We start from the raw sequence: 27,716 nt of genomic DNA on the forward strand, positions 1-27,716 counted from the left end.
TGTTACATTCTCTCCATCCCTCTGGGACCACGCTGGCATGCCGTTTTCTCTGGTGAACCACGCTGGGCGTTACGTTTTCACTGTAACTGTACAGGTTCAAGTAAGTCCACGCATCATACAGATGTCTGATATTGGTTTTATTTGTCATGCGACTTTCAACTCCTCCAGTCACCAAGACACCGTGAAAACTATAATAAAGAAACAATGACATTTTGTTCAGTTTTGAGTCCATACACATTGTAAACCGTGATTAGTGAGTCCACACATGTGCATTCAAATAATCAAACAAAGTCCATATTTCTACATTACAGCAACATTAGGCAATACACAACAAACACATTACACTCAAAAGAACACAATAAAGAATATGTACCGTGTGCGCCTTTGAACCATGTGCAGATTACTGAATATTTGTCTCTCTCTGACGTTCCCAAAAATACAACTTCTCTCCAGGAACTCAGTTCAACCTCTGACCCTTACTGATAGGTGACGTCACGTGACACTCTAATCATGTGATCCCCTTTTGCATAGGGTGCATTTTTACCTTGCGATATAACCTTTTAACATATTTATTGTCGTTTTTAATTCTATTTATTCATAATGAAATCAACCTTTTTGTCCAAGTGTGATCATAAATGTTGCACACAAAATAACATTTAATATAATTCAAGTTTATACCTGAAACCACTGTCTCTCATTCTGGGACAGTTACAATTTAATTTAATTTCCTTTACACGCCGGTGGTGGAATGAGTGGGAGTGCGTGAGTGTGAGTTTGGAAAGTTTGTTTTCTGTGGATTCTACTTCTCCTTTTTTCCCCACACATATCTCGCATGATCAGGTAAGAGAGTTATTGTTTCTTTACTGTGCTGGATTACAAAGAAGAATCGAGGGATTGTTTTTGTTGCTGTTAATTCCACGGGGAGATGGCGTCCCCCGCTGGGGACCCGCCGCCTCCCCCGTCGCACGCTCCGTCGATCCGACAGGGGGTCCGTATCGTTCCCCCGGATCCCAGCGTGTCGGTGGAGGAGGTTTTGTTGTGTGTTGCCGAGGAGATCGGGCATGATAATGTACTGTTTGCCTCCAGAATGAATAAAGCGGTGGTTGTTTTCACGCACGATGAGAGAAATGTCAGTGATCTAATAGAGAGAGGTGTTGTTATTAGCGACACCTTCACTACTCTGTCGCCGCTCGCGGTGCCGTCTGTGTCCGCATCACTATCTCTGGCGTTCCGCCGTTCATTAACAACGCTCAGCTGCTGGAGGAATTACAGCGGTTTGGTAAATTTGCTAGTGGTATTAAAATGGTCCCACTGGGCTGCAGAGATGCAAGGCTGAAACACGTTCAGTCTCTGAGGAGACATGTGTTTATGTTTTTGGATGCTCCGTCGCAGACACTAGAGGTTTCATTCAGAGTGAAATATGGCGAGGGCTCCTATATGGTGTATGCCAGCTCTGGACAAATGAAATGTTTTGATTGTGGCGATGTTGGCCATAAGCGTTATGCATGTCCTCGTAGAGGCAGAGCACAGTCAGCTGGTGAGACTGTAAATACTCAAACAGCGCGCTCTAACAGCAGCACTGAGGAAGAGGAGGGGGGGGGGGGGGGGGGGGGGGGGCACAAATCCTGCTTGGGGCGCCAGATTGCTCAGGACCGGCCCTGTGTTAGTGCATAAAGAACCAGTCACACCTGTGAGTGAGCAGGCTGCACCTAGCAGCTCAGCACAGGTTGAGAGAGTGAGCACTAAAAGAAAGAACACAGTGGCGAATGTTCCTGATAGTCAGGTAATTGCAGAGGAGGAAATGGAAAGCCACTGACTCTCTCTCTCTCTCTGTCCCTTCTCTCTCTGTTCTCTCTCTCTCTCCCTGTCCCCCCTCTCTCTCTCTCTCTCTCTCTCTCTCTCTGTCCCTTCTCTCTCTCTCTCTCTCTCTCTCTCTCTCTCCTATACGCACACAATCAGCACCGCGCCGCTACGTGTATAACAACAACGCGGGTTACCGTGGCAACTAGGTTGTTGTGTTTTCTCAACTACAGAATGCCAAGACTAAACTAAACCGTGAAGGGTTTTAATCGCTGAACAAAGAGGTAACTAATTAATTCATTAAGTTAGTTAGACAGTGACTACTTTTTGTGATAGCCTATAGCAGCTACAGCCTACACACCTGTTTGAAAATTAGTCTACGTCATTGTTGAATTCTGTAGCGTTGTAAACCAGTGGTTTTCAACCCTTTTCATATCAATACCCATTATTTATTCGGCATTTGCGTCACGGACCTCTCACAGTCTCACACCCAAAACTTTGTTATCGTTGGATACGATTTTGTCCACAATTCCATGCTGTAGCCTAATGCTGTTGGCAGCCTACCATTTAGGAAATTAAATGAAATGATTACTATATTTACCCAGGGTATCTGGGCTAAGCTCAAGAACTTGTTTCCAGCCAGGCCCTGCTCATAGAACATTTCATCATAGTGGTTCATTGCCTTGTTCAAGGGCACTTCAGCGGTGGTAATTTTAACGTGTCGGACCGCTGATTCGAACTGGCGACCTTCCGGTATCAAGACCGCTCCGCAATCCGTTCGGCCACCGCTGCCGTTACCTCTCCACTAAGGAGAGGTAACAGGCAAACGTTGATCAAAATAACAATTCTTCTACATTCTCTAATTGTGTAGCCTTCTTGTAAATTAACACATGCAGATAACTCTTGAGAGTGTTTCATTTTACATTCTCAAGAGTTAAAGGTATATTCAGTGATTTCACTTCATTCAAATATCACTCCTTTTTTGTTTTGTTGTGATAATCTAATGTGTTGTCTATAGTAGGGAGGATTATATTAAAACTAAAGCTACTATCAGAATATAGAGCTATTTAACACTGTTACTGAACAAACACTATAGCAATGATTATTTAAAGGTATATTCAGTGATTTCACTTAATTCAAATATCACTTATTTTTTGGATAATCCTCCCTACTATAAAGTGTGCTGACCATATAAGGAGTTCCTCCCTGTCCCCAGTGAGCCCCTGGAGTCAAAAAACCCTAGTTTCAGTTTGGGCTTTGGGTGGCAAAGCTTTCATCCAATCAGGATGAGAGGGGCCTTCCTCCAATCATGATCGAGTGGGGTGGGCCTTGGTGCACGTGCTGTTGGTCTGTTGTGCCCCCCCCCACTGTAGTGCGTGCATGTGTACATGTTGTTACCAGGGCGGACCAGGGTTTTTTCCAAATCACCCAAATCACTGAATGCTCCTTTAACCTTTTTTTATTATTAAATGTTTTATCCCACGATTTTGTAACCCATTTTTCACCCCTATGTCAATTATCCAATGTGATCCTGGGCTCTACACACCCTCCGCCAAGCTAGTCTCCATATATGGAGGACATGGGGAGAGCAACGGACTTGAACTCATGCTTCCTTCATGCATGAGTGTCCAAGTTTCCCTAGTTGGACGTAGCGCGTGGAAGGAACACGTTATTCCAACCAGTTCCTTTCCCCTCCATCAGGCGCCCCGGCTGGCCAGGGGGAGGCAGTTTAGAGACCAGGATTACTGCATGTTTTTTGTGAGGGTACCTACCACCTACCCTAGGGGACACGGGGAGAACATGCAAACTCCACACAGAAAGGCCCTTTCGCCAACCCCACCTCGGGTATGGGCACTGATGACGCACGCGGAGGAGGAGACACCTTTTAACAAAAAAAATAAATGTTTGTTTTAACCAAAGAATATCACTTACCCTACCTTCTTTAATCCATTGAGACCTGGAACGCATCCATGTCACGTTAGCGTTTAACCACATTAACCATTAACCCATTTTGGGCGGGAACCCCTTTTGGTGTTTTAAACATTATGTTATAATTTAGCTATTGAAAAATAGCAGATCTACAAGCTCATAGCGCGCCACCGAGTGGCGCGCTATGAACTTGTAGGTCTGCTATTTTTGAAAAATCGTTAAAATGTGCCTCAAATCTTTCAGAAAATTGTCATGATTTAGAAAACTTTTTTTTTTTTAATTTCGACGTCAGGCCTGAATGGGTTAACTGTGTTTCCAGCTATGTCGTTGGACGCCTCCTCCTCCGCAGCAGCAGCAGCAGGTGGCGCTAGAAGCTTCTCACCGCTGCCTCCAATCCCACGCAGCCAGCAGGTACAGTAGGCCTGTCATCATTATTACATCATCGCCTAATCACAACCATTTGAGATAATCGCAGTTGTGTTTTTTTGAGTGGTGTAAACCACTCCTACAACTGGCTTTGTTAGTTTACGTGTCTGTCTGTCTGTCTGTTCGTACCAAAAAATGAGCACGGTTGCTATGGTCACCCAGTTCACACGGGTGTGATTTCATTACGTCAGACATTACGTCAGACCACAGCTGATCAGTCTATATAAGACCTTACACCACTCAGTTCACACAGGTGTGATGTTTTTTGCATAATCGTGTTGAAAAAAATGTCCAATTTCAAAAATAGCAGAAATAGCAGATCTACAGAAATACAGTAACGTTCCAATGTTCAATGCAAATTGCAAAAAAAAAAAAAAAAAACACACACACACACACACACACACACACACACACAGAGAGACGATTTTTCAATGGTAGTGGCTGGAGAGAAAGAGGATTTTTGTCCAACCACAAAACGGCAAACCAATGGGTGCGAAGAGGGGCACAACCACGGGCGGGACTTGACAAAGGGTGACAACAATATTGATGGTCAAACTCTGTGTAATGAGCAGGAGGATGGAGCCATGGGGGGTAAGAGGAGGATGTTGTTGAAGCACCGGAGGAGCAGACATCAGCGAGAGGAACTGCACAAGATCATGTGAGTACGCAGTGTTGACTAATACTATGACAAAAAAAAAAGTCCGTCGATTACCTTTTTTTTCACTGACGAACACTAAATGGAAACCAAATGAAAACTAAGCTGTGATGACTAAAGAGACCGGCTATAGAGCGTCGCAGTCCCGCCCCTTACCATGGACCAGGAAATTATTCTCCGTTCATTTTCCTCATAGACATTTCAGAAAGTATTTATTTAAAGACGTTTATGCCGCGGACAAAGCCAACTCGAGTCGTGACAAATCATGACAACAAACAAAATTTTTGGGGCCGAAAAAATAATTAGAAAGAAGAAAAAAACGGCAGGTTACAACACTTTTTTGTTGTTTTTCTTCTTTGTAATTATTTGTTTGGTCCAAAATATTGTTTGTGTTGTCATGAGTTGTCACGACTCCAGTTGGCTTTGTCCGTGGCGTAACCGTCTTTAAATAAATACTTTAAGAAATGTCTATGAGGAAAATGCATTGGGTTTCATTTCCTGGTCCAGGGTAGGAGGCGGGACTGCGACGCTCTATACTCAGCAAGTGTTCCCCCCAGAATAGGGATGCTAAGGCTCAAGGGGTTAATAAATATAGTACTCTAACTAATCACAGACTAAAAGGGAGTGGGATTCACCCTTGGTAGAGAACAGGGGTAAGAGGGAGTGGGATTCACCCTTGGTAGAGAACAGGGGTAAGAGGGAGTGGGATTCACCCTTGGTAGAGAACAGGGGTAAGAGGGAGTGGGATTCACCCTTGGTAGAGAACAGGGGTAAGAGGGAGTGGGATTCACCCTTGGTAGAGAACAGGGGTAAGAGAACAAGTGCACTTTGCCAAAGTCATCAGCTGAGGCTTGTAGATTATGTTACACTTTAGCTATCTTTTTCAATAGCTAAAGTGTAACATAATGCTTAAAACACCAAAAGGGGTTCCCGCTCAAAATGGGTTGAGAGATGACGTTGGCTTCCCCATCACACTTTTCAGGGTTACCAGTGCCATGGACACCTACAGAGCAAGACACGACCGAAGCATGGTTCCCAAGACTCCTGAGCCACAATTCCCACCCACTGTAAGATGGTCGGTCGGTCGGTCGGTCGGTCGGTCGGTCGGCCTGCCTGCCTGCCTGCCTGCCTGCCTGCCTGCCTGCCTGTCTGTCTGTCTGTCTGTGGATCAATCAATCTATTGATCTAAGTATCTAATGTATCTAAAGCGGTAGTTCAACAACTGCATGTTTAACCCATTTAGACCTACAAAATGTCTTCTAAATCATGACAGTTTTCTGAAAATCCTATACAGTATGTTCTTATATCAGTAGTTCTCAAACTATTTCATGTCAAGGACCCCAACAATTGTATGTAATTGGCCGCTGACCCCCATCTGAAAATATCTTGTTCCAGGGAGCCACCAGCAACATTTTTCAAAAATAGCAGATCTACAAGCTCGTAGCGCGGGACTCGGTACTGCGCTATGAGCTTGTAGATCTGCTATTTTTCAATAGCTAAAGTATAACATAATGCTTAAAACACCAAAAGGGTTTCCCGTCCTGAATAGGTTATAGGAAGGAGCCCATTTTGGTATGCATTTTAGGCCACAGCCCCCCCCTAACTCTGAGAGTACATGGACCCTGGCCTAATGCGTCCATTTGGTTCCATTTGTACTCTCTCGCTTTGACCACACTTTGAGAACCACTCACTTATGTAAATTAATCAGTAGTATTTATCAGTATCTAATCTATTCTCGGTCTCATTCATTCCTGAACATTGGGAATTCTCTTAAAAATGCAAATTGTTTTTGTATTCTATCATAATAATGTATTTTCTTTACAGATGTACAGTGAAGACCGGAAGCGGCGGGTGAGTGTGGTTTTATAATCCTGCAGTAAATGTGATAATGGTATAAATGTGATCATTGTGCAGTCAGAATGGTATCCGTTCATACAGTATCACTCCAACATCTCAAGAGCATTCGCGGCCCACCCATCTGACCACATAATGGCAAACGCGGTAGCCGTTCGGCTAAAGCAAAGCAAAGCAAAGTTACTATATTTACCCAGGGTAACTGGACTAAGCATCAGATACTTGTTTACAGCCAGGCCCTGCTCATAGAACATTTCATGGTAGTGGTTCAATGCCTTGCTCAAGGGCACTTCAGTGGTGGTAATTTTAACGTGCCGGTCCGGGGATACGAACTGGCGACCTTCCGGTATCAAGACCGCTACGCAAACCGTTCGGCCACCGCTGCCATTGTAACGCCCGGGAATCATACCCGGGTTAGCCAACATCTTAACCACTAAGCCAAAGCGATATCCCTTAGTGCTGGACGATTCGTGCTCTTAAAGGACCACTTCACCACTTTTCAACTTCTCTTCCTATAATTGGTCCTCACTAATGTTCATGATAGAATACCACCATTTTTTCCTACTCAGTCTGTGTCTCATAGGAAGGCTGTGGGCAGTTCAGAAACCCGTCCACCAGTGACATCATCGATGGTGAATCCAAGCTAATAGAAACGGCAGGCTTTCTTTTCCTGAAAAGTTGCAATGCAAAAGTTGAAGCCATCGTTCTCACGATAATACAAATCTAAATATATTTTAAAACAAATCTTGTTTAAAAAAAAATCTGCCTAATGATGATGTCACTGGTGGACGGGTGTCCGAACTGCCCAAAGCCCTCCTATGAGACACAGACTGAGTAGGAAAAAATGGTGGTGTTTTATCAGGAACATTAGTGAGGACCAATTATATGAAGAGAAGTTGAAAAGTGGTGAAGTGGTCCTTTAATGTGAATCTCAATAATTGTCCTCCACAAGCAACCCTATCGCCCAAGTCAAACGTTACTACATTACGTTTCTGACAAATGAGAAAACGTACCAAACGAACGTAATTCACTGTGAATTACGTTCGTTTGGTACGTTTTCTCATTAGTCAGAAACGTAATGTAGTAACGTTTGACTTGGGCGATAGGGTTGCCACAAGAGATGACGATTGACGGTTGTTCCTTTGTTCCACAGATGAACTACCTGTTCCTGAGGCGGAGCGTGGAGAGCCGTCCCATGGCGCCCATCCCCCAGCAGTGGCTGGACAACGTGCTGCGTCGTGTCCCCCCCCAGCTCAGAGAGGGTCCCGGCAGGGAGCAGCTCCTGCAACGCCTCTGCCATGAGGTCAGCCAGGACTTCCTCAGCCAGATGGTCCAGCATACAGGTTTGTCTATTAGCAGCTCATGGGGGCGGACTTGCTAAAGATTTAAATTTTGGGCGTGGTGTTATAGGTATGGGTATAGAGCGTTGCAGTCCCGCCCCCTCCAGAGACCCGGAAAAGAAATCCCCATTCATTTTCCTCAGAAAGTATTTATTTAAAGACGTTTACGCCACGGACAAAGCCAACTCTTGTCGTGACAAATCATGACAATAAACACAATGTTTTGGGCCAAACAAAGAATTAGAAAGTAGAAAAAAACGGCAGTTTTTTTGTTGTTTTTCTTCTTTCTAATTATTTGTTTGGTCCAAAATATTGTGTTTGTTTTCATGATTTATCACGACTCGAGTTGGCTTCGTACGACGCTTAAAAAGTCTTTAAATAAATACTTTTTGAAATGTCTATGGGAAAAATGCATTGGGATTCATTTCCTGAGCCTGGCGTCGTCATGAAAGGGGGCGGGACTGCGACGCTCTATAAGGTTTTCAAAAAGCTGTGCAAAGCTATGCAAACAGACCACTAGGTGGCACGCCCCCTAGTGGACATCATTTTAACGATACATTGCTGTACTTATTCCCTGCAGTAAACACTGTGCTGCAGAAGCCAGACATTAAAGGAGCTGTTCTGGAGAAACAGAGAGATATTACACCAAGGTGAGAGTACCAACACCCACCAGCTACCAACTAGTACAGGGGTGGGCAACTTTGATGCTGGAGAGGGCCACTATATTTCCACACTCACTAACTTAAACCTTAAACTAATAAAGTGAAAACGGTATATCAGACACTGGCTTAATGTTTCGGATGAATGTTCTAAATGTCTAAACCACTTCTTCATCTTCATTTAAAAAAATATATATATAATTATTATTTTTCTGTAGAGTTGTTGATTTCTCCAGACCCTGGCACGAGTGCTTCATTCGGAGCCGCAGACAAATAAAGGACAACTTGCACGTCCTTCATCCGGTCATGCGAGCCGTTTTGGACCTGGGCTACGTGACGTTTTCCCCCGTGCTCCTGGCCGACCTCTCAGGCTGCCGGTAAGACGCTGAGTCTGTCACCCAAAGCAACGGGAATGACTGTTGTTTTGAGATCTGCTTTGTGTTGGTGCTGGCCTTCGGGGCCTGTGGACTGTGAGATCTGCTTTGTGTTTGTGTCAGGTCTTCGGGGCCTGTGGACTGTGAGATCTGCTTTGTGTTTGTGTCAGGTCTTCGGGGCCCGTGGACTGTGAAAGCCTGAAGAACAAGGTGGCTGTGGAGTGCAGGAGGACTGAAGAGCGCCTCATGAACTCCTGGTTTCCCAGGATCATCCACCTGCTGACCAGCAAGGACATGATGAAGGGAGTGAGAGCGGACAAACTGGACTCCTTCTACAGCTGTGTGACCACGCTCATCTCCAATCAGGTCAGATACGGCTATAGGTGGGGTTTGCGAAAGGGCCTTTCTGTGTGGAGTTTGCATGTTTGCAGTAATCCTGGTGTCTGTACTGCCTCCCCCTGGTCAGCTGAGGCACCTGATGGAGGGGGAAAGGAACTGGTTGGAATAACGTGTTCCTTCCACGCGCTACGTCCTACCGGGGGAAACTCCCCCCCCCTGGCAGGTGAAAAGAAGCGGCTTTGACTCCTCATGGATAGAAGGAAGCATGGGGTCAGTCCGTTGCTCTCCCCAGGTTGGCAGAGGGAGTGTAGCGCCCAGGATTACATTAGAATCTAATGGGCGCTACACTCCCTACACATTTTGCAATCCATTTTTTCCACCCAGTGTCAATTATCTAATGATTAGATAGATTAGAATAGATACAGCGTCTACACCTGTGTGACCTGCAAACTCATCTCCAATCAGGTCAGGTGGTGCTGATGGTGATGGGAGGGGTTAATTCAGTGCACTGTTGATTTTGACAGCACATTTTGATTTAGGTTTAGTCATAGTCCTTTGAATATAATGTAATTTAGTTTAAGTCACATTTTAGTGACCTGAAATATTTGTCTACAGTTGATTTCGTCAACAAAAATGCATTTTGGCGGGCCTTGATGGTGTTGTAATGCCTGATTTTACACTTGGTTGCATTCTGAAAATAGCCGATCTAAAAGCTCACAACGCATAGCAACTTTGTTGTTGTGAGCTTGTCAATCAGCTTTTTTCAGAACGCAACACCTGACCGCAAATCAAACATAGAATGATCTCTTAGTTCTCCACTAGTCCCTAGTTTAGTTTTTATTTGTTGACGAAATTGTCTGAATATTTTGTCATAGTTTTAGTCATCATGGCTAATATTTTATTAATTAAAATTATAGTCAAAACAAGTGTTTTTTCACTGGCGACATAGTGGAGTCAAGGCGACTCCACAGGCGAGTGTGTTATTTGTCTATGGGACCCGGCAACTACTGGCGATAGCAGGCAAACAGGCGATAGTTGAAAAGTGGGCGGAGGAAAACATGAAAATATTTTATCTTTTGGACAACATCGTCCAACATCGTTCCAACACATTTGATTGGTGATTGATACCAATCAAATTCATGTGCTGCTTTGTTTACCTGCCACGTGGAACCATACCACAGAAATGTGGTTCCAATTCCACTTGGTAATGTTTACTGGACCACATGTGCTTCAAAGCGAGGACATAGGTAATGACAGCAGGAACGCCCACTAGGAGATTTTTATCGCCCAGAGTCACGCCGCTGTTCGCCCGCCGTACCACCAGTAATAGTCGGTAATGTTAAATGTAACTGGTCAAGGACAGCTTGTACAGTATATGTATCTGAAATAATGTTCATATTAATGTACGTATGTTGGTCCTCTCTGAACTCCACAGTTGAAATCCGTGCTCGAGAGGAACGTGCTGGAGTTTGCGAAGCTGTTTGAGCCGAGCGACGGCCAGCGCCTGCCCCTGTTCCGCATGGACCTGACGTTCGACGACGAGAAGATGGAGCTCTATCCCAGCTTCCAGGCCCTGGAGGAGACCGTGTTGGAGATGCTGAACATCATCACAGATACTCTGCAGGTCCCAGAATAGATATATATATATATAGATTTAGATTTGTATTATCATGAGAACGATGGCTTCCATTATTGCATTGCAACTTTTCAGGAATAGAAAGCCTGCCGTTTCTATTAGCTTGGATTCCCCATCGACGATGTCACTGGTGGACACAGACAAAAATGGTGCTTATTTATCATGATTAGGTTGAAAAGTGGTCCTTTTACTCATTTAGACCTGAGGACGATTCTACAAATGTCTTCTAAACCATGACAGTTTTCTGAAAAACCTGTGTTTCTATGTCAGTGGTGTTCAACCATGTTCATGTCAAGGACCCCAAAAATGATATGAATTTGGCCGCAGGCCCCCATCTGAAAATATGTTGTTCCAGGGACCCCCCCCTAACCTGACTCCGCCAGATGGGGCAGCAGAGAGTACACTGGGTTCCCCTCTCCTGCTCCCATCTGGGAACTCTCAGGCAGACTTGATGCCCGGCCACAAAACGGCCTGGCCAATCAGCAGCAGCTAGAAGCTAGAAGCCGCGCTACAAGCTTGTAGATCTGATATTTTTCAATAGCTAAAGCGTAACATAATGCTTAAAACACCAAATGATGTTCCCGCCCAAAAGTAAAACATGCGAGTACTCTTCCCCACCTCTGGCTATCGTCGATCCGTCGTCTGAAACCTTGACCCACAGAAAGTCCAGACGGTGCAGTCGTGGATGACAGAGAGCAGCACGTGGTTCGTCGACGCCAGGCTGGTGGATCATGTCCACGCCTGGGCTCAGACCACCGTGAAGACCGCCGTGAGCAGGAACCTGGAGGAACCGGCCAAACACTTCCACAAATACGGTGAGATTATCTTCTCTTTCGGGAGTGGCATATTGTCGGTATCAGCCAGTATAGCGCGCGCACTGTACAGAGTATAAGTCAAAAACTTGGTCTAAAATGATTTTTAAAAATAAATCACACTTGTGTGAAGTGAGTTATCATCATACATCACATTCCGTGCTCAGCCAATCAAATCATCACACATGTCATTCCGGGCCAATCACTTTTGGCGTCTTCTCTTTTCTGCCCTCAATCCTCAATACAGTGTACTTTGCTCAGCCAATCAAATCATCGCTATGGGGTGATCAGCCAATCATCAGCCAATGTTTGTGTTCACACAAACCGTCAAAGCTGGGCATAGGAGGGAGGGGCTAGCGCCCCTCAAAATGTCCTTGTGGTCTTGTTTCCATTTGGGTCCCATCCGTGCTCAAATTTGGATATTCCAATTAAGCCTCCTTTGACTTCCGTTATAAAAAATGTTAGTTAAATAATATATTCCAAAAAAGTATTTGGTATACCTATTTAGTATATATTTAAGTATACGGAGTCTGCGGAACAATTGCCCACCACTCCTGAATGAAGTGACTGGTCCTGGGACTCGTGAGAGCAGGAGTGGACCTGGTGAGACGTAGGAGGGGCCCGGACAGGAGTCAACCCACAGAGCCTAGTCCTTCCATGCGCCATGAGCGTACCTCCCAGCCCTGGCAGAGTAGTTTAGTTACGGAGTAGTTCCAACGGATTGTGTGGCCCTGGTCTTTCCCTAGTGGGTCTGATCGAGGGTAGCTACTGGGACGTAAGTCGGGACTTGATCACGCCGGCTGGGTCGCCGATTTCGGGTATGTGTTGGTAGACCCGAAACCCTGTTGACTTCAGGATACGTCCCAGGTGCATCCATGCAATGTATTTTTTATTTATTTATAAGGGTCCATTTAGTTCCATTTGTGTACTCTAAGTTCAACTTAAACTGAGGGTTTTTCCTGTGTATTTATTGTTGTTTGCAGTGGACAGCTATGACTGGCTGGTCAATGGAAGAGCCCAGGCCGAGGTGGAGAAGTTCATGGAAGAGGAACATGCATTTGTCGAGTACACCCAGGTATAGTGTTTTACAGTGTATTCATGTACACCCAGGTATGATGTTTTACAGTGTATTCATGTACACCCAGGTATGATGTTTTACAGTGTACTCAAGCAGGTTGTCAGGCAGTAAATCACATACAAATATATTGTCCAGAAGGGAGTTCCAACCGCGCCCCTAGCCTATGGCAGGCCAGTCTGGTGCATCTCAGAGTCAGGACAGGTTACATGAGAAAAGGAGGCACTGGAGCAACTCAATTTAGGCCCTTAATTTAATAACAGGGTACAAGTAATAAGCGACAACGTTTCGATGTTTCAGTTTATACATCTTCGTCAGGTCATGGTGACCTGACGAAGAATGTGAATGTTTCTCCTATAGCGTGTGGAGGAGTTTGGTGCGCTGGCCAGGGAGATCCTCAGCCTCCCGGTGGTGATCCATTTCACCATGGTCCACCTGCACTGTGAGGAGCTGAACCAGGGGCTGGCCAACAAGGCCAAGACGCTGGCCCGGAGTCTCCTGGAGAAGCTGGTCACCGACCACCGACAGCACAACCTGCAGTGAGTACATTCATTCATTCATTCATTCATTCATTCATTCATTCATTCATTCAAACCTTTATTTATTCTGTACACCTCAGAGGCAAACTACAGTTATTTGAATAGTTTTCATAATCTGCCTGATCTGTATGTGTACAAGGGACAGGCAACGCGGTCCACCCCCCACCACCCCCCACCCCGGACAGTGAGGAAAACAGACGTGTTAAGGTGCCAGACTTGGATGGTTAGAGCGGCGCGATTACATACAAAGTCAATGCAAGACGAGAATTGCGCGAACGGGCGCGACCTGATGCGGCACAAACGGGATGAACCGAGGCGAATATATATTCAGGTCCAATTCCTCATGGGGGCCGAGATCCCTGGTCCAATTCCTCATGGGGGCCCTGGCCCCCCGGCCCCCACAGACTCTACGTCACTGCTAGATATTACAGATACTGTATTTTGATTATTATTACAAAACATGCCTTAACCACTTCAACCCTATATACATTTTTACTATTTGTAAATAGCAGATCTACAAGATCACAATGTGACGCATTGCAAGCTTGTAGATCTATTTTCAAAAGAGTTTTTGTACGGATATAACTAAACTTTGCTGTTTCATAGCTTTGCTTAATTACTGATTCAAACCCTCCGCAAAGGGGTTATAACAAACAGGTCTGGTAACTGTGATTTAACACACACCAATTGTAACATTTATATTACTCAAACATACATAGCCTCGACGTTGCAATAATGCCCGTAAACAATCACTTGATTTTGGCCATTTTATTACTATTATCTCATAACACACTCACACACGTACAAACATACTTCTACTAAACTTGTGTACAGTATAAAGCCTTATTTGCCTTGTCTGGCCCGTGTTTGGATCTAGTACAATAGCATTGATCGTTACAAAGGAGTCAGAGACTGTGGCGTTTAGGTAATAACTGCAAACACAAGAGAAACACAAGATACATACTATTAATTCACAGATATAGCGACTGCATAGATGCATCATTTATGACTGAATTTAGAGCATTTAACGAACATATAACACATTACAAGGACTTACTTAAACGCGTCATCCCGTTTGTTACATTGTACTGAGAATGAATGAACACATCCCGCCCTGCGCATAGCTCGCCTCTTCCTCTGTCACCCGACACTTCCTACCCCCATACCATGTCCTAGTATGACCTCGCATTCCTGGTATATAGTATTGGTATTGGTATAACACATTTACCCCCCAATTAGCTGTATTAATATCTACATCCCTGAGACATACTGTAATTGGTTGATAAGAGGATCTCTGTTCTTATATAACACAGAGTATTTACTGTATAGGCAGTGAACTTCATAATAGCACCTACATCTATACATAAATGACACAACATGAAGTTACAAATATAAGCTGGGCCGGCACTTAATATTATAATGATCCCACTCACGGAATAAACTCGACAGTTTTTATTAATTGTATACATTTGGAAACTTGTGAAATGGGACATTCTGCATAATGTGTGTGTGTGTGTGTGTGTGTGTGTGTGTGTGTGTGTGTGTGTGTGTGTGTGCGCGTGTGCGTGTGCGTGCGTGCGTGCGTGCGTGTGTGCGTGTGTGTGTGTGTGTGTGTGTGTGTGCGCGCATATGTGTATGCGTGTGACCTCAAAGGATCTGCCGTGAATTTGAAAGCATCAAAGAGAAAGCCCTGGTGGTCCCACAGCACACCGAGGACATGGCTGAGATGATGGCTTACATCAGTCACACCAAGACAAAGGGGGTCGCAGAGCTAAATAACCAGATAATGGTACGTGTACCTGTGGCCAATTTCTACACTTTTTATTAGGGATGCAACAAAATATTCGGCCACCGGAACTATTCGACCGAATAGTGTCAATAAATTGCGTAATTCGGTATTCGATTTGGTTGATTTTAGTGCCGACACCGAATAGTCAAAGACTTTTAGGTTATCGTAACCTACTGTTTTGGTGTGATGACGTGATCAAAATGTAATCATGTCTTTTGCCATTATCGCCCTAAATATTATACTGCGTATGCTTTACAAATACATCCATGTATGCAGTGGTGGAAAGTAACTAAGTACATTTACTTAAGTACTGTACTTAAGTAAAATTTTGAGGTATTTGTACTTTATTTCCAATTCCCAGTACTTTTACTTCTACTCCACTACATCTCCGAGCCAAAATTTGTACTTGTACTGCACTATAATTATTTGAAAACTTTAGTTAGTAGTTACTTAGATTTTAATTATGATTATAAATCATACATTAACCACTTCAACCCTAAATACATTTCAGCCATTTGAAAATAGCAAGCTTGTAGATCGGCTATTTTCAACTTGTGAAATGGGACATATGAGGACTATGAGCAATATGAGTACTTTTAGTATTTTAAGTACATTTTGATGCAGATACTTTTGTACTTTTACTTGAGTACATTTTTAATATGGGACTGTTACTTAACATCACCTAACGGAATACATCTATATTGAAGTATACATTTACTTAACTAAAATGTTTGAGTACTTTTTCACCACTGCATGTGTGATTCAAACAGCTTTCTGGGCTACGCCAAGGTTAATTAAAAGAGGTTAGGAAGCGAAGACCGTACGGTGGACTCCATGTTGCTCCCTGGAAGGAAAGAAACATGCGCAATGGGCTATATGCAGCTAACACTTCCGCGTTCAGCTTCCTTGGTCTTCGCTTCCTGTCCTCTTTTAATAGTCCTTGGCTATAGTCCTAACGCTCAACCATCTTTATGTTCTCTTCTGACAGGAAGCCAATAAGACGTTGAACTATCTCCTGGACGTGCACATCTTTGACTCTGAGGATTTGGAGCTGATTTCCACTGTTCTTCTCTGGCCGCAGAACATCCTCCCTGCCTTTGAGCTCAATGACAAGGTACAGTTCAGTCAAAACATCAAAAACAACATCAAAATGCCACCATGGCGCTGTTGGCAGTAATGGTAATACATCAAATGCATATAGAAATAGTCATCAAGAATCATAGGTAAGCTAAGAACCTAACATCCGTCTAACAGTAGAATATCTGTACAATTAAACTATGAGTATACTATAGAGTGCTACAGTATGTCTACATAAAATGCTATGTAAATTACATAAGTTGAGCCTTTGCATATCAGGCATATGCAAAGGTCGTCGAGGCTGGCTAGGGCAAGTGTTATGGGCTAAGATGGAGTCTGAAGAGGTGGGTTTTCAGACTACAGTGGAAGATTGGGAGTGAGTCTGCAGTTCTGATTGCAATGGGAAGTTCATTCCACAGTTTTGGAGACAGAAGGAGAAGTCTGGGAGTCTGGGACATGTTGAGCGTTGTCCAGGGTGTTTTAGAGAAGGGAGAAGAGTCTAGGACGCGTGGAGCGTTGTCCGGGGTGTTTTAGAGAAGGGAGAAGAGTCTGGGACGCGTGGAGCGTTGTCCATGGCGTTTTAGAGAAGGGAGAAAAGTCTGGGACGCGTGGAGCGTTGTCCATGGTGTTTTAGAGAAGGGAGAAGAGTCTGGGACGTGTGGAGCGTTGTCCAGGGTGTTTTAGAGAAGGGAGAAGAGTCTGGGACGTGTGGAGCGTTGTCCAGGGTGTTTTAGAGAAGGGAGAAGAGTCTGGGACGTGTGGAGCGTTGTCCAGGGTGTTTTAGAGAAGGGAGAAGAGTCTGGGACGTGTGGAGCGTTGTCCAGGGTGTTTTAGAGAAGGGAGAATAGTCTGGGACGTGTGGAGCGTTGTCCAGGGTGGTTTAGAGAATGCTCTGCCAGTCTCCCTGTGTTGTCTTACTTAATGACTTCTTTGGTCTCTCCCCATGCAGGTGATGGAGAACGCTACACACCGAGGGGAACAGGAGCTTCTGGGAAGAAAGGAGAGGTTGACGATGGAGTTGGAGAAGCTGGGGCGCAGGATGGAGGAGTTTGCAGGATGCTCCGAGCTCGACAAGATGCAACAGGTACTGTACTGTACTGTACTGTACTGTACTGTACTGTACTGTACTGTACTGTACTGTACTGTACTGTACTGTACTGTACTGTACTGTACTGTACTGTACTGTACTGTACTGTACTGCACACGGTCAAAGCAATGTCTTTTGAATTTAAAATGTGGAAACATGTAGACGGCAGACATGCTGCTATAGAACAACATGTGATGGTTATCTAAGGAACGTAACTCGTCATAAATATGACTGCTATGGTCAAGGACTACCGAGGATAATTCAGTGAGTCAATCAGATCTATATTACATACGTTTAGGCTTTTGCAAGTGCTACTGGCCATGATAGAGTTTTAAGAGGTGAGTTTTCAGACTACGGCGGTAGTTCATTCCATAGTTTTGGAGGTATAATGGAGAAGATCGAGTCTGGTACGTGTGGAGCGTTCTTTTGTAGTGAATGTTCTGCCAGCCTCCCTGCGTTGGCTGATCTGAGCGCACGAGGCGGTTTGTGACAAATTAATCGTCAACTTAAATGTGTAATCGTGACATCCCTCTGTTATGTCTTGTTCTGAGCAGTACGTGACGGACATGAGGACGGTGCAGAAGAAGCTGCAGGATCTGCAGGAGTCCATTGTCTTCATCAACAAAGAGGAGGCCCTCTTCAAGACGGAGCTGACGTGTTACCCCGAGGTGGAGCTCATCAGGGACAGCATGGAACCCTACCACAAGTTCTTTGGACTGGTTCTGAGGTGGCAGCGTACCGAGAAGAGGTCAATAATACAACTTTATTTGTATACTGTAGCACCTTTCATGACATGAAATGCAGCTCAAAGTGCTTTACAGAGCAATAGAGAGAAAAAAAGAAAACAACAAAGGCATAAAACAACATTAAAATAATAGCAGTAATGTGATACAGTGATGTGATACATGCAAAACAACAAGTTTTGAGCTGTGCTTTAAAAATGTCTAGAGGCTACCTGTTGAAGGTATAATGGGAGTTAATTGTTCCACACCGTCGGCCCGTAGAAGCAGAAAGCTGCTTCACCATGTTTTTTAGTTGCCATTTTTGCACATCGAGCAGAGAGTGATCGACGTTTGCGCTACTCTATGCCGAATTGAAGTGGACCCAGACTTTGTTTTCCTCCCTGGAAATAAAAACGTCTTGGTTTCCGAGGCTGAACAGTCACAGACCTACTGTAGACGCTGATGGCCTCTTTGTTGTTGCAGATGGATGGACGGCTCCTTCCTGGGCCTGGACGGAGAGCGCATGGAGGACGAGGTCAACGACTTCTTCAGGGAGACCTACAAGACGCTGAAGATCTTCCAGCAGAAGCAGAAGAAGATGGAGGAGCAGGAGAGGGAGAAGGAGAGCAGTGTGGTGACACGGAGGAGGAGGGGAGGAGGAGAGGAGGACGCCGGCCACCGGGACATTCCCACCGTGCTGATGTGCTCCAAGGTCATGGAGCAGGTCAAAGAGTTCAAGGTAGTACTGTTTATTCTGTCAAATTTGAAATATAATATTAATATCTGAAATATTTTGGTTTGAGTCTGTTTTAGTCGACTGAATATCATAAGAGTTTAGTCGACTGAATGTACAGTTGATTTAGTCGATTAAAATGTATTTTGGTGGGCCTTGATGCCGTCGTAATGGCTGACTTTAGACCTGTTTCCACTAGTCCTTCCCTAAAAACTTTTGTCTAGTTTTTGATGAGCGCAATTCCCTCTAATGTCTGGCTTTTAGAATTACGTCATATTGCAGCCAAGTCTATGGACTTTTGTTTATGTTTGTTTAGACTTATGTTTGGAGCACTTTTAACAGAGTGCTTTTAACAGACTTATGTTTGGAGCACTTTTAACAGAGTGGCAGCCAAGTCTATGGACTTTTAATGTTTGTTTAGAGCACCTTAAACAAACGTAGCCCCTCACTTCAAACGAGTGTGCTTTCTATTTGTCGATGGAATTCTTAGCGTGTTGTGTGTTTGGTTTTGTCGTCACCAGGAGCACATCCCCCTGGTGGCCATCCTGTGTAACGCAGGCATCAGGCGGCGCCACTGGGAGCAGATGTCACAGATAGCGGGGCAGGAGCTCGCGCCAGACTCTGGCACCACGCTGCGGAAAGTCCTCCGACAGGACCTGTCTTCACACCTGGATCGGTTCGAAACCATCAGCACCGCCGCTAGTAAAGTGAGACCGCACACGCGCCATCTTTTCTTTGTTCCTTCATACTGTGTGGTGGAACCAGTGTTGTTTTCGTCGACTAAAACTAAGACGAAGAATCGACTACCTTTTTCCACTGACGAAAACTAAATGGAAACGAAATAAAAACTAAGCTATGATGACTAAAAATAAGACTACATATACTGACTATTTCGTCAACAAATAAAAACTAGACTAAAATGTTAGGAAGGGACTAGTGGACAAGAGATCCAGTATAAGTCATTTTACAATTAGTTGCATGCTGAAAATATTTTCAGTGATTGGTTGATCACCCCATAGCGATGATTTGATTGTACACATTGAAGATAAAAAAAGGTGAGGGCAGAAAAGTTAAGATGCCAAAAGTGATTGGCCGGAATTACTTTTGTTATGATTTGATTGGCTGAGCATGGAATGTGATGTATATGATGATGTATGATGATAAGAGCACCCCTCAGGGGGCACGGTGGCACAGTTGGTAGTGCTGTCGCCTCACAGCTAGAAGGTCCTGGGTTCGATTCCCGCTCGGGGCGCTGTGGGTGTTGGTGGCGTTTCCTCCTCCTCGTCATCAGTGCCCATACCCGAGGCGGGGTTGGTGAAAGGGCCCTTCTGTGTGGAGTTTGCATGTTCTCCCCGTGTCCCCTAGGGTAGGTACCCTCACAAAAACATGCTGTAATCCTGGACTCTAAACTGCCTCCCCCTGGCCAGCCGGGGCGCCTGATGGAGGGGAAAGGAACTGGTTGGAATAACGTGTTAATCCACGCGCTACGGGGCCACGCGCTACGGGGTGACTGTGGCTCAGGAGGTAGAGCAGGTCGTCCAATGATCCATGGGTCGGCGGTTCGAATCCCGGCTCCTCCTGTCTACATGTCGAAGTGTCCTTGGGCAAGACACTGAACCCCAAATTGCTCCCGATGTGCTGGTTGGTACCTTGCATGGCTTCCGCCGCAATCGGTGTATGAACGGGTGAATGTAATGCACAATCTATGTAAAGCGCCTTGGATAAAGGCGCTATATAAATGCACCATTTACCATTTACCATTTACCAACCAGGGAAACTCCCACCTTTCAGGTGTAAAGGAGCAACTTGGACACTCAGGCATGAAGGAAGCATGAGTTCAAGTCCGTTGCTCTCCCCATGTCTCCCATATATGGGGACTAGGTTGGCGGAGGGTGTGTAGAGCCCAGGATCACATTAGATAATTGACACAGGGGTGAAAAATGGGTTACAAAATCGTGGGATAAAAACATTTAAGGATAATAAGAGCACTCCTCACTCTGAATGCTGAATGCTGTGTGTTGACGGCTTTACTACATAGACTTATATTGGCGAAGAGCATTGCAAAGAGTGCCAATGTCCTGGACCGGAAGTTGGCAGAATGCACTGGAACTCAGGCAACAGTCCATCTTAAATGATCTTAGATCCCTTTATTTTACATAAACATTACAGAGACTTTAGTTGTCACTGTATAATACTTTAAAACAGTTGTCATGTTGCACACATGCCTAAAATGACTGATATTTGCACCGCCCTCGTTGAAAACAATATATTTCAAAGTCCAGCTTGTCACATTCCAGGGCTGCATGAGCAGCGCTCGAGCGCTCAGTTTTCTGCCCCCTCAATGTTGTAACTCTCTCTTACTCTATGGCTCTGACCACCACCATCCTCCAGTTTATATATAACTCTATGGTCTGTTGACACGTCAGGAGCTTTCTCTGGAGAAGTATGTTGTTCACTGCGTTAGGAGTTTTCTCTGGAGAAGACCTGTAGTTTCTATATAACTCTATGGTCTGTTGACACGTCAGGAGTTTTCTCTGGAGAAGACCATGCGGTCCATGGTGGAGCTGTGGGACGGCGTGTCCTTCCACCACCACCCCTACAGAGACACCGGGGTGTCCATCCTCACGGCCGTGGACGAGATCCAGACCATGTTGGACGACCAGATCATCAAGACCCAGACCATGAGGGGCTCGCCCTACGTCAAGCCATTTGAGGAGCAGATCAAGGTGGGTGGGCCGTGAGGTGGGTGGACCTACGTCAAGCCCTTTGAGGAGGAGATCATGGTGGGTGGGCCATGTGGTGGGCGGACCTACGACAAGCCCTTAAAGGAGCAGATCAAGGTGGGTGGGCCGTGAGGTGGGTGGACCCACGTCAAGCCCTTAAAGGAGCAGATCAAGGTGGGTGGGCCATGAGGTGGGTGGACCTACTTCAAGCCCTTTGAGGAGGAGATCATGGTGGGTGGGCCATGAGGTGGGTGGACCTACTTCAAGCCCTTTGAGGAGGAGATCATGGTGGGTGGGCCATGAGGTGGGTGGACCTACGTCAAGCCCTTTGAGGAGGAGATCATGGTGGGTGGGCCATGAGGTGGGTGGACCTACTTCAAGCCCTTTGAGGAGGAGATCATGGTGGGCACACTGTAGGGTTCCAACAGCGTTGAGATTGACGACTAAAACTATGACGAAACATGTTCGTCAACTGACTACCTTTTTTCACTTACACACTTATGCAAGAGTTAAATTATTGTTAAACATCTGCATTACTTACAAGTCTACACAATTAGAGAATGTAGAATAATTGTTATTTTGATCAACGTGATGCCTGTTATCTCTCCTAATGGTACCAACAGCAAAACATACAGCACGGAACTGTGGACGAAATCAATAAAAAACATTGGGTCTGAGAGGCTAAATCTCATCAAAATGGTGGTCCTTTCCTAAAGTAAAAAGGTCAATTGCCTCCCGTGTGTTAGTAAAGTACTGTATGTGAAGGCCCTAGCAAAAGATACTGGTTCTGTTCAGATTGTATTGTCGTCTGCCGTCTTTCCACAAAGGAATAGAAAATGCTCGATAGTGGGCTTGATAAGATCGTGTGCGTGCGTGCGTGCGTGCGTGCGTGCGTGCGTGCGTGCGTGCGTGCGTGTGGTGTGTGTGTGTTCCTCCTGTAGCTCTGGGAGGAACGTCTCCTGCGCATCCAGGACACCACAGAGGAGTGGCTGAAGGTCCAGGCCCAGTGGCTCTACCTGGAGCCCATCTTCTCCTCGCAGGACATCATGCAGCAGATGCCCGAGGAGGGACGTCTCTTCCACACCGTGGACAAGACCTGGAGAGAAGTCATGAGCCACTGCGTCAAGGAGCCCAAGGTATATATATATATATATATATAGCTGCCTGGAGAGAGGTCACTGCGTCAAGGAGCCCAAGGTATATATATATATATATATATATATAGCTGCCTGGAGAGAGGTCACTGCGTCAAGGAGCCCAAGGTATATATATATATATATAGCTGCCTGGAGAGAGGTCACTGCGTCAAGGAGCCCAAGGTATATATATATATATATAGCTGCCTGGAGAGAGGTCACTGCGTCAAGGAGCCCAAGGTATATATATATATAGCTGCCTGGAGAGAGGTCACTGCGTCAAGGAGCCCAAGGTATATATATATATAGCTGCCTGGAGAGAGGTCACTGCGTCAAGGAGCCCAAGGTAGGCCTTTCTGTGGGGAGTTTGCATGTTCTCCCCGTGTCCCCTAAGCCTAGGTTAGGTACCCTCACAAAAAACATGCAGTAATCCTGGTCTCTAAACTACCTCCGCCTGGCCAGCCGGGGCGCCTGATGGAGGGGAAAGGAACTGGTTGGAATAACGTGTTCCTTCCACGCGCTACGTCCAACCATGGAAACTCCCCCCTGGCAGGTGTAAAGGATCAACTTGGACACTCATGCATGAAGGAAGCATGCGTTCAAGTCAGTTGCTCTCCCCAGGTTGGCGGAGGGTGTGTAGAGCTCAGGATCACATTAGATAATTGACACAGGGGTGAAAAATGGGTTACAAAATTGTGGGATAAAGTTTAATAAAAAAATAAAAAGGAGCCCAAGGTAAAAAGCACTGGAGAGAGGTCACGAGCCACTGCGTCAAGGAGCCCAAGGTATATGGTATATAGCTGCCTGGAGAAGCTCCATGTCACTTTGCCCACTGAGACCTGAGAACCAGATTCTACAAAATGTCTTCTAAATCATGACAGTTTTCTGAAAGAAACCTATGTGAAAGAAGCGTACCACCTATGTAGACGGCTTGGCTGACAACACTGCAGACCTCAAGAACCTGATGTTGGATAGGAATTTGTGGAGGGCAGCGATCTAGGAATCCCGAGTTGGTGTTGGCTAGACCTCACTCTCGCAGCAACTAACTACGGCATAATTTGTCTTACTAATAGCCAGGGATCCTTTTAAGTGCTCGATGTGTTCAAATGTGTTTCTATGGTAGATCCTCTCAGCCACGGTGAGCCACCTCGCTGTATATGATGATGTGTTCAATGTGTTGTAGATCCTGTCGGCCACCTCCCTGTATGATGGTGTGTTCAATGTGTTGTAGATCCTGTCGGCCACCTCCCTGTATGATGGTGTGTTCAATGTGTTGTAGATCCTGTCGGCCACCTCGCTGTATGATGGTGTGTTCAATGTGTTGTAGATCCTGTCGGCCACCTCGCTGTATATGATGGTGTGTTCAATGTGTTGTAGATCCTGTCGGCCACCTCCCTGTATGATGGTGTGTTCAATGTGTTGTAGATCCTGTCGGCCACCTCGCTGTATATGATGATGTGTTCAATGTGTTGTAGATCCTGTCGGCCACCTCGCTGTATGTGATGGTGTGTTCAATGTGTTGTAGATCCTGTCGGCCACCTCGCTGTATGTGATGGTGTGTTCAATGTGATGTAGATCCTGTTGGCCACCTCGCTGTATGTGATGGTGTGTTCAATGTGATGTAGATCCTGTCGGCCACCTCGCTGTATATGATGGTGTGTTCATTGTTATGTAGATCCTGTCGCCCACTCGCTGTATATGATGATGTGTTCAATGTGATGTAGATCCTGTCGGCCACCTCGCTGTATGATGGTGTGTTCAATGTGTTGTAGATCCTGTCGGCCACCTTGCTGTATGTGATGGTGTGTTCAATGTGTTGTAGATCCTGTCGGCCACCTCCCTGTATGATGATGGTGTGTTCAATGTGTTGTAGATCCTGTCGGCCACCTCGCTGTATGATGATGGTGTGTTCAATGTGTTGTAGATCCTGTCGGCCACCTCCCTGTATGATGATGGTGTGTTCAATGTGTTGTAGATCCTGTCGGCCACCTCCCTGTATGATGATGGTGTGTTCAATGTGTTGTAGATCCTGTCGGCCACCTCGCTGTATGATGGTGTGTTCAATGTGTTGTAGATCCTGTCGGCCACCTCGCTGTATATGATGATGTGTTCAATGTGATGTAGATCCTGTCGGCCACCTCCCTGTATGATGATGATGTGTTCAATGTGTTGTAGATCCTGTTGGCCACCTCGCTGTATGATGGTGTGTTCAATGTGTTGTAGATCCTGTCGGCCACCTCGCTGTATGATGATGGTGTGTTCAATGTGTTGTAGATCCTGTCGGCCACCTCCCTGTATGATGATGGTGTGTTCAATGTGTTGTAGATCCTGTCGGCCACCTCGCTGTATGATGATGGTGTGTTCAATGTGTTGTAGATCCTGTCGGCCACCTCGCTGTATGATGATGGTGTGTTCAATGTGTTGTAGATCCTGTCGGCCACCTCCCTGTATGATGATGGTGTGTTCAATGTGTTGTAGATCCTGTCGGCCACCTCGCTGCCCGACCTGCTGCTGAAGCTCCAGGACTCCAACAACCTCCTGGATCAGATCATGAAGGGACTGAACGTGTACCTGGAGAATAAACGGCTCTTCTTTCCTCGGTACGGTCAGATACTTTTATAATGTGTATTATTAGGTTAATAATATTATTAACCCATTTAGCCTCTTGAGCCCCATTGCCCCTGCCGGCGGGGGCAGCGGCTGTCCACCTCATGAACAGCTACTCCCGCTTGATGTACAAGTACACCCCCTGGACATGACGCTAGTATGTCGCAGGGACTTACCCCCAATCCAACCCTTCATGCTGAGTGTCAAGCAGGGAGGCACTGGGTCCCATTTTTTTAGAGTCTTTGGTATGACCCGGCCGGGGATCGAACCCCGACCTCCCAGTCTCAGGGCGGACACTCTAACCAGGCCACTGAGCTCAATTGTACTCCCGAGTATAAATAAAGGTGGTGATGATGATAATGATAATGATGCCTCTCTTCCACCGTTCCTGACAGCTTCTTCTTCCTCTCCAACGACGAGATGCTGGAGATCCTGTCGGAGACCAAGGACCCTCAGCGCGTGCAGCCCCATCTGAAGAAGTGCTTCGAAGGCATCTCCAAGCTGGACTTTTTGCCCGACCTGGATATTCAGGCAAGTTACAGTAGGCTTGCTTGATGTTAGTGTTGATTTTCACAGCATATTTTGATTTAGTTGTAGTCTTAGTCATTTGAATATATATATATATTTTTTTTTAGTTTTTGTGATATTTTTGGTCATCTGAAATGTTTTAGTTTGAGTCTAGTTTTTGTCAACCCTAACCCGAATAAATCTACAGTTGATTTTGTTGACAAAAATGTGTGTTGGCGGGCCTTGGTGGCGTCGTAATGACTGATTTTACACTCGGTTGCATGCTGAAAAGAACAGATCTGCTCACGACATGTCGCAGCGTGACATGTTGTGAGCTTGTAGATCTGCTATTTTCAGAGCGCAACAAAGCATAACATGTCTTTTAGCTCTACTGGATCTCTTCTCCGCTAGTCCCTCCCTAACATTTTAGTCTCGTTTTCATTTGTTGACAAAATTGTCACTATATTTAGTCATAGTTTCAGTCATCATAGCTTAGTTTTTATTTAGTTTTCGTCAGTGAAAAAATGTAGTCGACGAGCATTTTTCGTCATAGTTTTAGTCGACGAAATCAACACTGATCGATAGGCTGTTTTCCACATTGTTCCTCTCCTATCTGTCTGTCTGTCTGTCTGTCCAGACCATGTACGGCATGTTGAAATATCTGTCCGTCTGTCTGTCCAGGCCATGTACTGTACAGCAGAGTGTTGAAATATCTGTCCGTCTGTCCGTCCAGGCCATGTACTGTACAGCAGAGTGTTGAAATATCTGTCCGTCTGTCTGTCCAGGCCATGTACTGTACAGCAGAGTGTTGAAATATCTGTCCGTCTGTCTGTCCAGGCCATGTACTGTACAGCAGAGTGTTGAAATATCTGTCCGTCTGTCTGTCCGTCCAGGCCATGTACTGTACAGCAGAGTGTTGAAATATCTGTCCGTCTGTCTGTCCAGGCCATGTACTGTACAGCAGAGTGTTGAAACATCTGTCCGTCTGTCTGTCCGTCCAGGCCATGTACAGCAGTGAAGGAGAGCGTGTGGAACTCATCCAGCTGATCTCCACCTCGGAGGCCAGGGGAGCGGTGGAGAAGTGGCTGGTGCAGGTGGAGGATGTGATGGTGCGGAGCGTCAGAGACGTGGTGGCTCGATCCAAAGTGGTGAGAAGAGAAGATCCCTGCCCTCTTATCCATACATACAACAACACAGTTCACAGGGAGAAGATCCCTGCCCTCTTATCCATACAACATCACAGTTCACAGGGAGAAGAGAAGATCCCTGCCCTCTTATCCATACAACAACACAGTTCACAGGGAGAAGAGAAGATCCCTGCCCTCTTATCCATACAACAACACAGTTCACAGGGAGAAGAGAAGATCCCTGCCCTCTTATCCATACAACAACACAGTTCACAGGGAGAAGAGAAGATCCCTGCCCTCTTATCCATACAACAACACAGTTCACAGGGAGAAGAGAAGATCCCTGCCCTCTTATCCATACAACAACACAGTTCACAGGGAGAAGAGAAGATCCCTGCCCTCTTATCCATACAACAACACAGTTCACAGGGAGAAGAGAAGATCCCTGCCCTCTTATCCATACAACATCACAGTTCACAGGGAGAAGAGAAGATCCCTGCCCTCTTATCCATACAACATCACAGTTCACAGGGAGAAGAGAAGATCCCTGCCCTCTTATCCATACAACAACACAGTTCACAGGGAGAAGAGAAGATCTCTGCCCTCTTATCCAGGCATACAACATCACAGTTCACAGGGTGGCAGTGGCTCAGGGGTAGAGTGGCTCGAGCGGCCGGATGGGAACCGCAAAGGTTCGCAGTTCGATCCTGCGGGCTCCCCCAGAGTTAGTGTCGAACGAAGTGTCCTTGAGCGAGACTCTGAACCCATAA

The 27,716-nt window shown here is 45.6% G+C and overlaps 1 protein-coding gene and 1 long non-coding RNA gene across 2 annotated transcripts in view; both read left to right on the forward strand.

Annotated features, from left to right (window-relative positions):
• LOC306916580 overlaps positions 1-27,716 on the forward strand; it is a 144,595-nt gene that overhangs the window by 21,949 nt on the left and 94,930 nt on the right. The window lies entirely within an intron of this gene.
• LOC306916577 (dynein axonemal heavy chain 12-like) overlaps positions 1,641-27,716 on the forward strand; it is a gene marked incomplete at its 3' end in the record, with an annotated part of 94,759 nt that continues 68,683 nt past the window's right edge. Inside the window, exons 1-24 of the mRNA XM_079494500.1 lie at positions 1,641-1,783; positions 4,049-4,140; positions 4,728-4,813; positions 5,793-5,877; positions 6,635-6,661; positions 7,818-8,007; positions 8,585-8,654; positions 8,882-9,040; positions 9,208-9,403; positions 10,812-11,000; positions 11,674-11,827; positions 12,808-12,899; positions 13,260-13,438; positions 15,092-15,227; positions 16,216-16,341; positions 17,254-17,388; positions 17,946-18,139; positions 18,597-18,852; positions 19,368-19,553; positions 21,372-21,572; positions 22,511-22,705; positions 25,184-25,305; positions 25,708-25,843; positions 26,821-26,967. Coding sequence (XP_079350626.1) covers positions 4,051-4,140; positions 4,728-4,813; positions 5,793-5,877; positions 6,635-6,661; positions 7,818-8,007; positions 8,585-8,654; positions 8,882-9,040; positions 9,208-9,403; positions 10,812-11,000; positions 11,674-11,827; positions 12,808-12,899; positions 13,260-13,438; positions 15,092-15,227; positions 16,216-16,341; positions 17,254-17,388; positions 17,946-18,139; positions 18,597-18,852; positions 19,368-19,553; positions 21,372-21,572; positions 22,511-22,705; positions 25,184-25,305; positions 25,708-25,843; positions 26,821-26,967 — 3,351 coding nt within the window. The 5' untranslated portion in view covers positions 1,641-1,783; positions 4,049-4,050. The remainder of the gene's footprint in view (positions 1,784-4,048; positions 4,141-4,727; positions 4,814-5,792; positions 5,878-6,634; positions 6,662-7,817; positions 8,008-8,584; positions 8,655-8,881; positions 9,041-9,207; positions 9,404-10,811; positions 11,001-11,673; positions 11,828-12,807; positions 12,900-13,259; positions 13,439-15,091; positions 15,228-16,215; positions 16,342-17,253; positions 17,389-17,945; positions 18,140-18,596; positions 18,853-19,367; positions 19,554-21,371; positions 21,573-22,510; positions 22,706-25,183; positions 25,306-25,707; positions 25,844-26,820; positions 26,968-27,716) is intronic.

The sequence above is a fragment of the Electrona antarctica genome (genome assembly GCF_951216825.1).
Source record: "Electrona antarctica genome assembly, chromosome: 23".
Taxonomy (NCBI): Eukaryota; Metazoa; Chordata; class Actinopteri; order Myctophiformes; family Myctophidae; genus Electrona; species Electrona antarctica.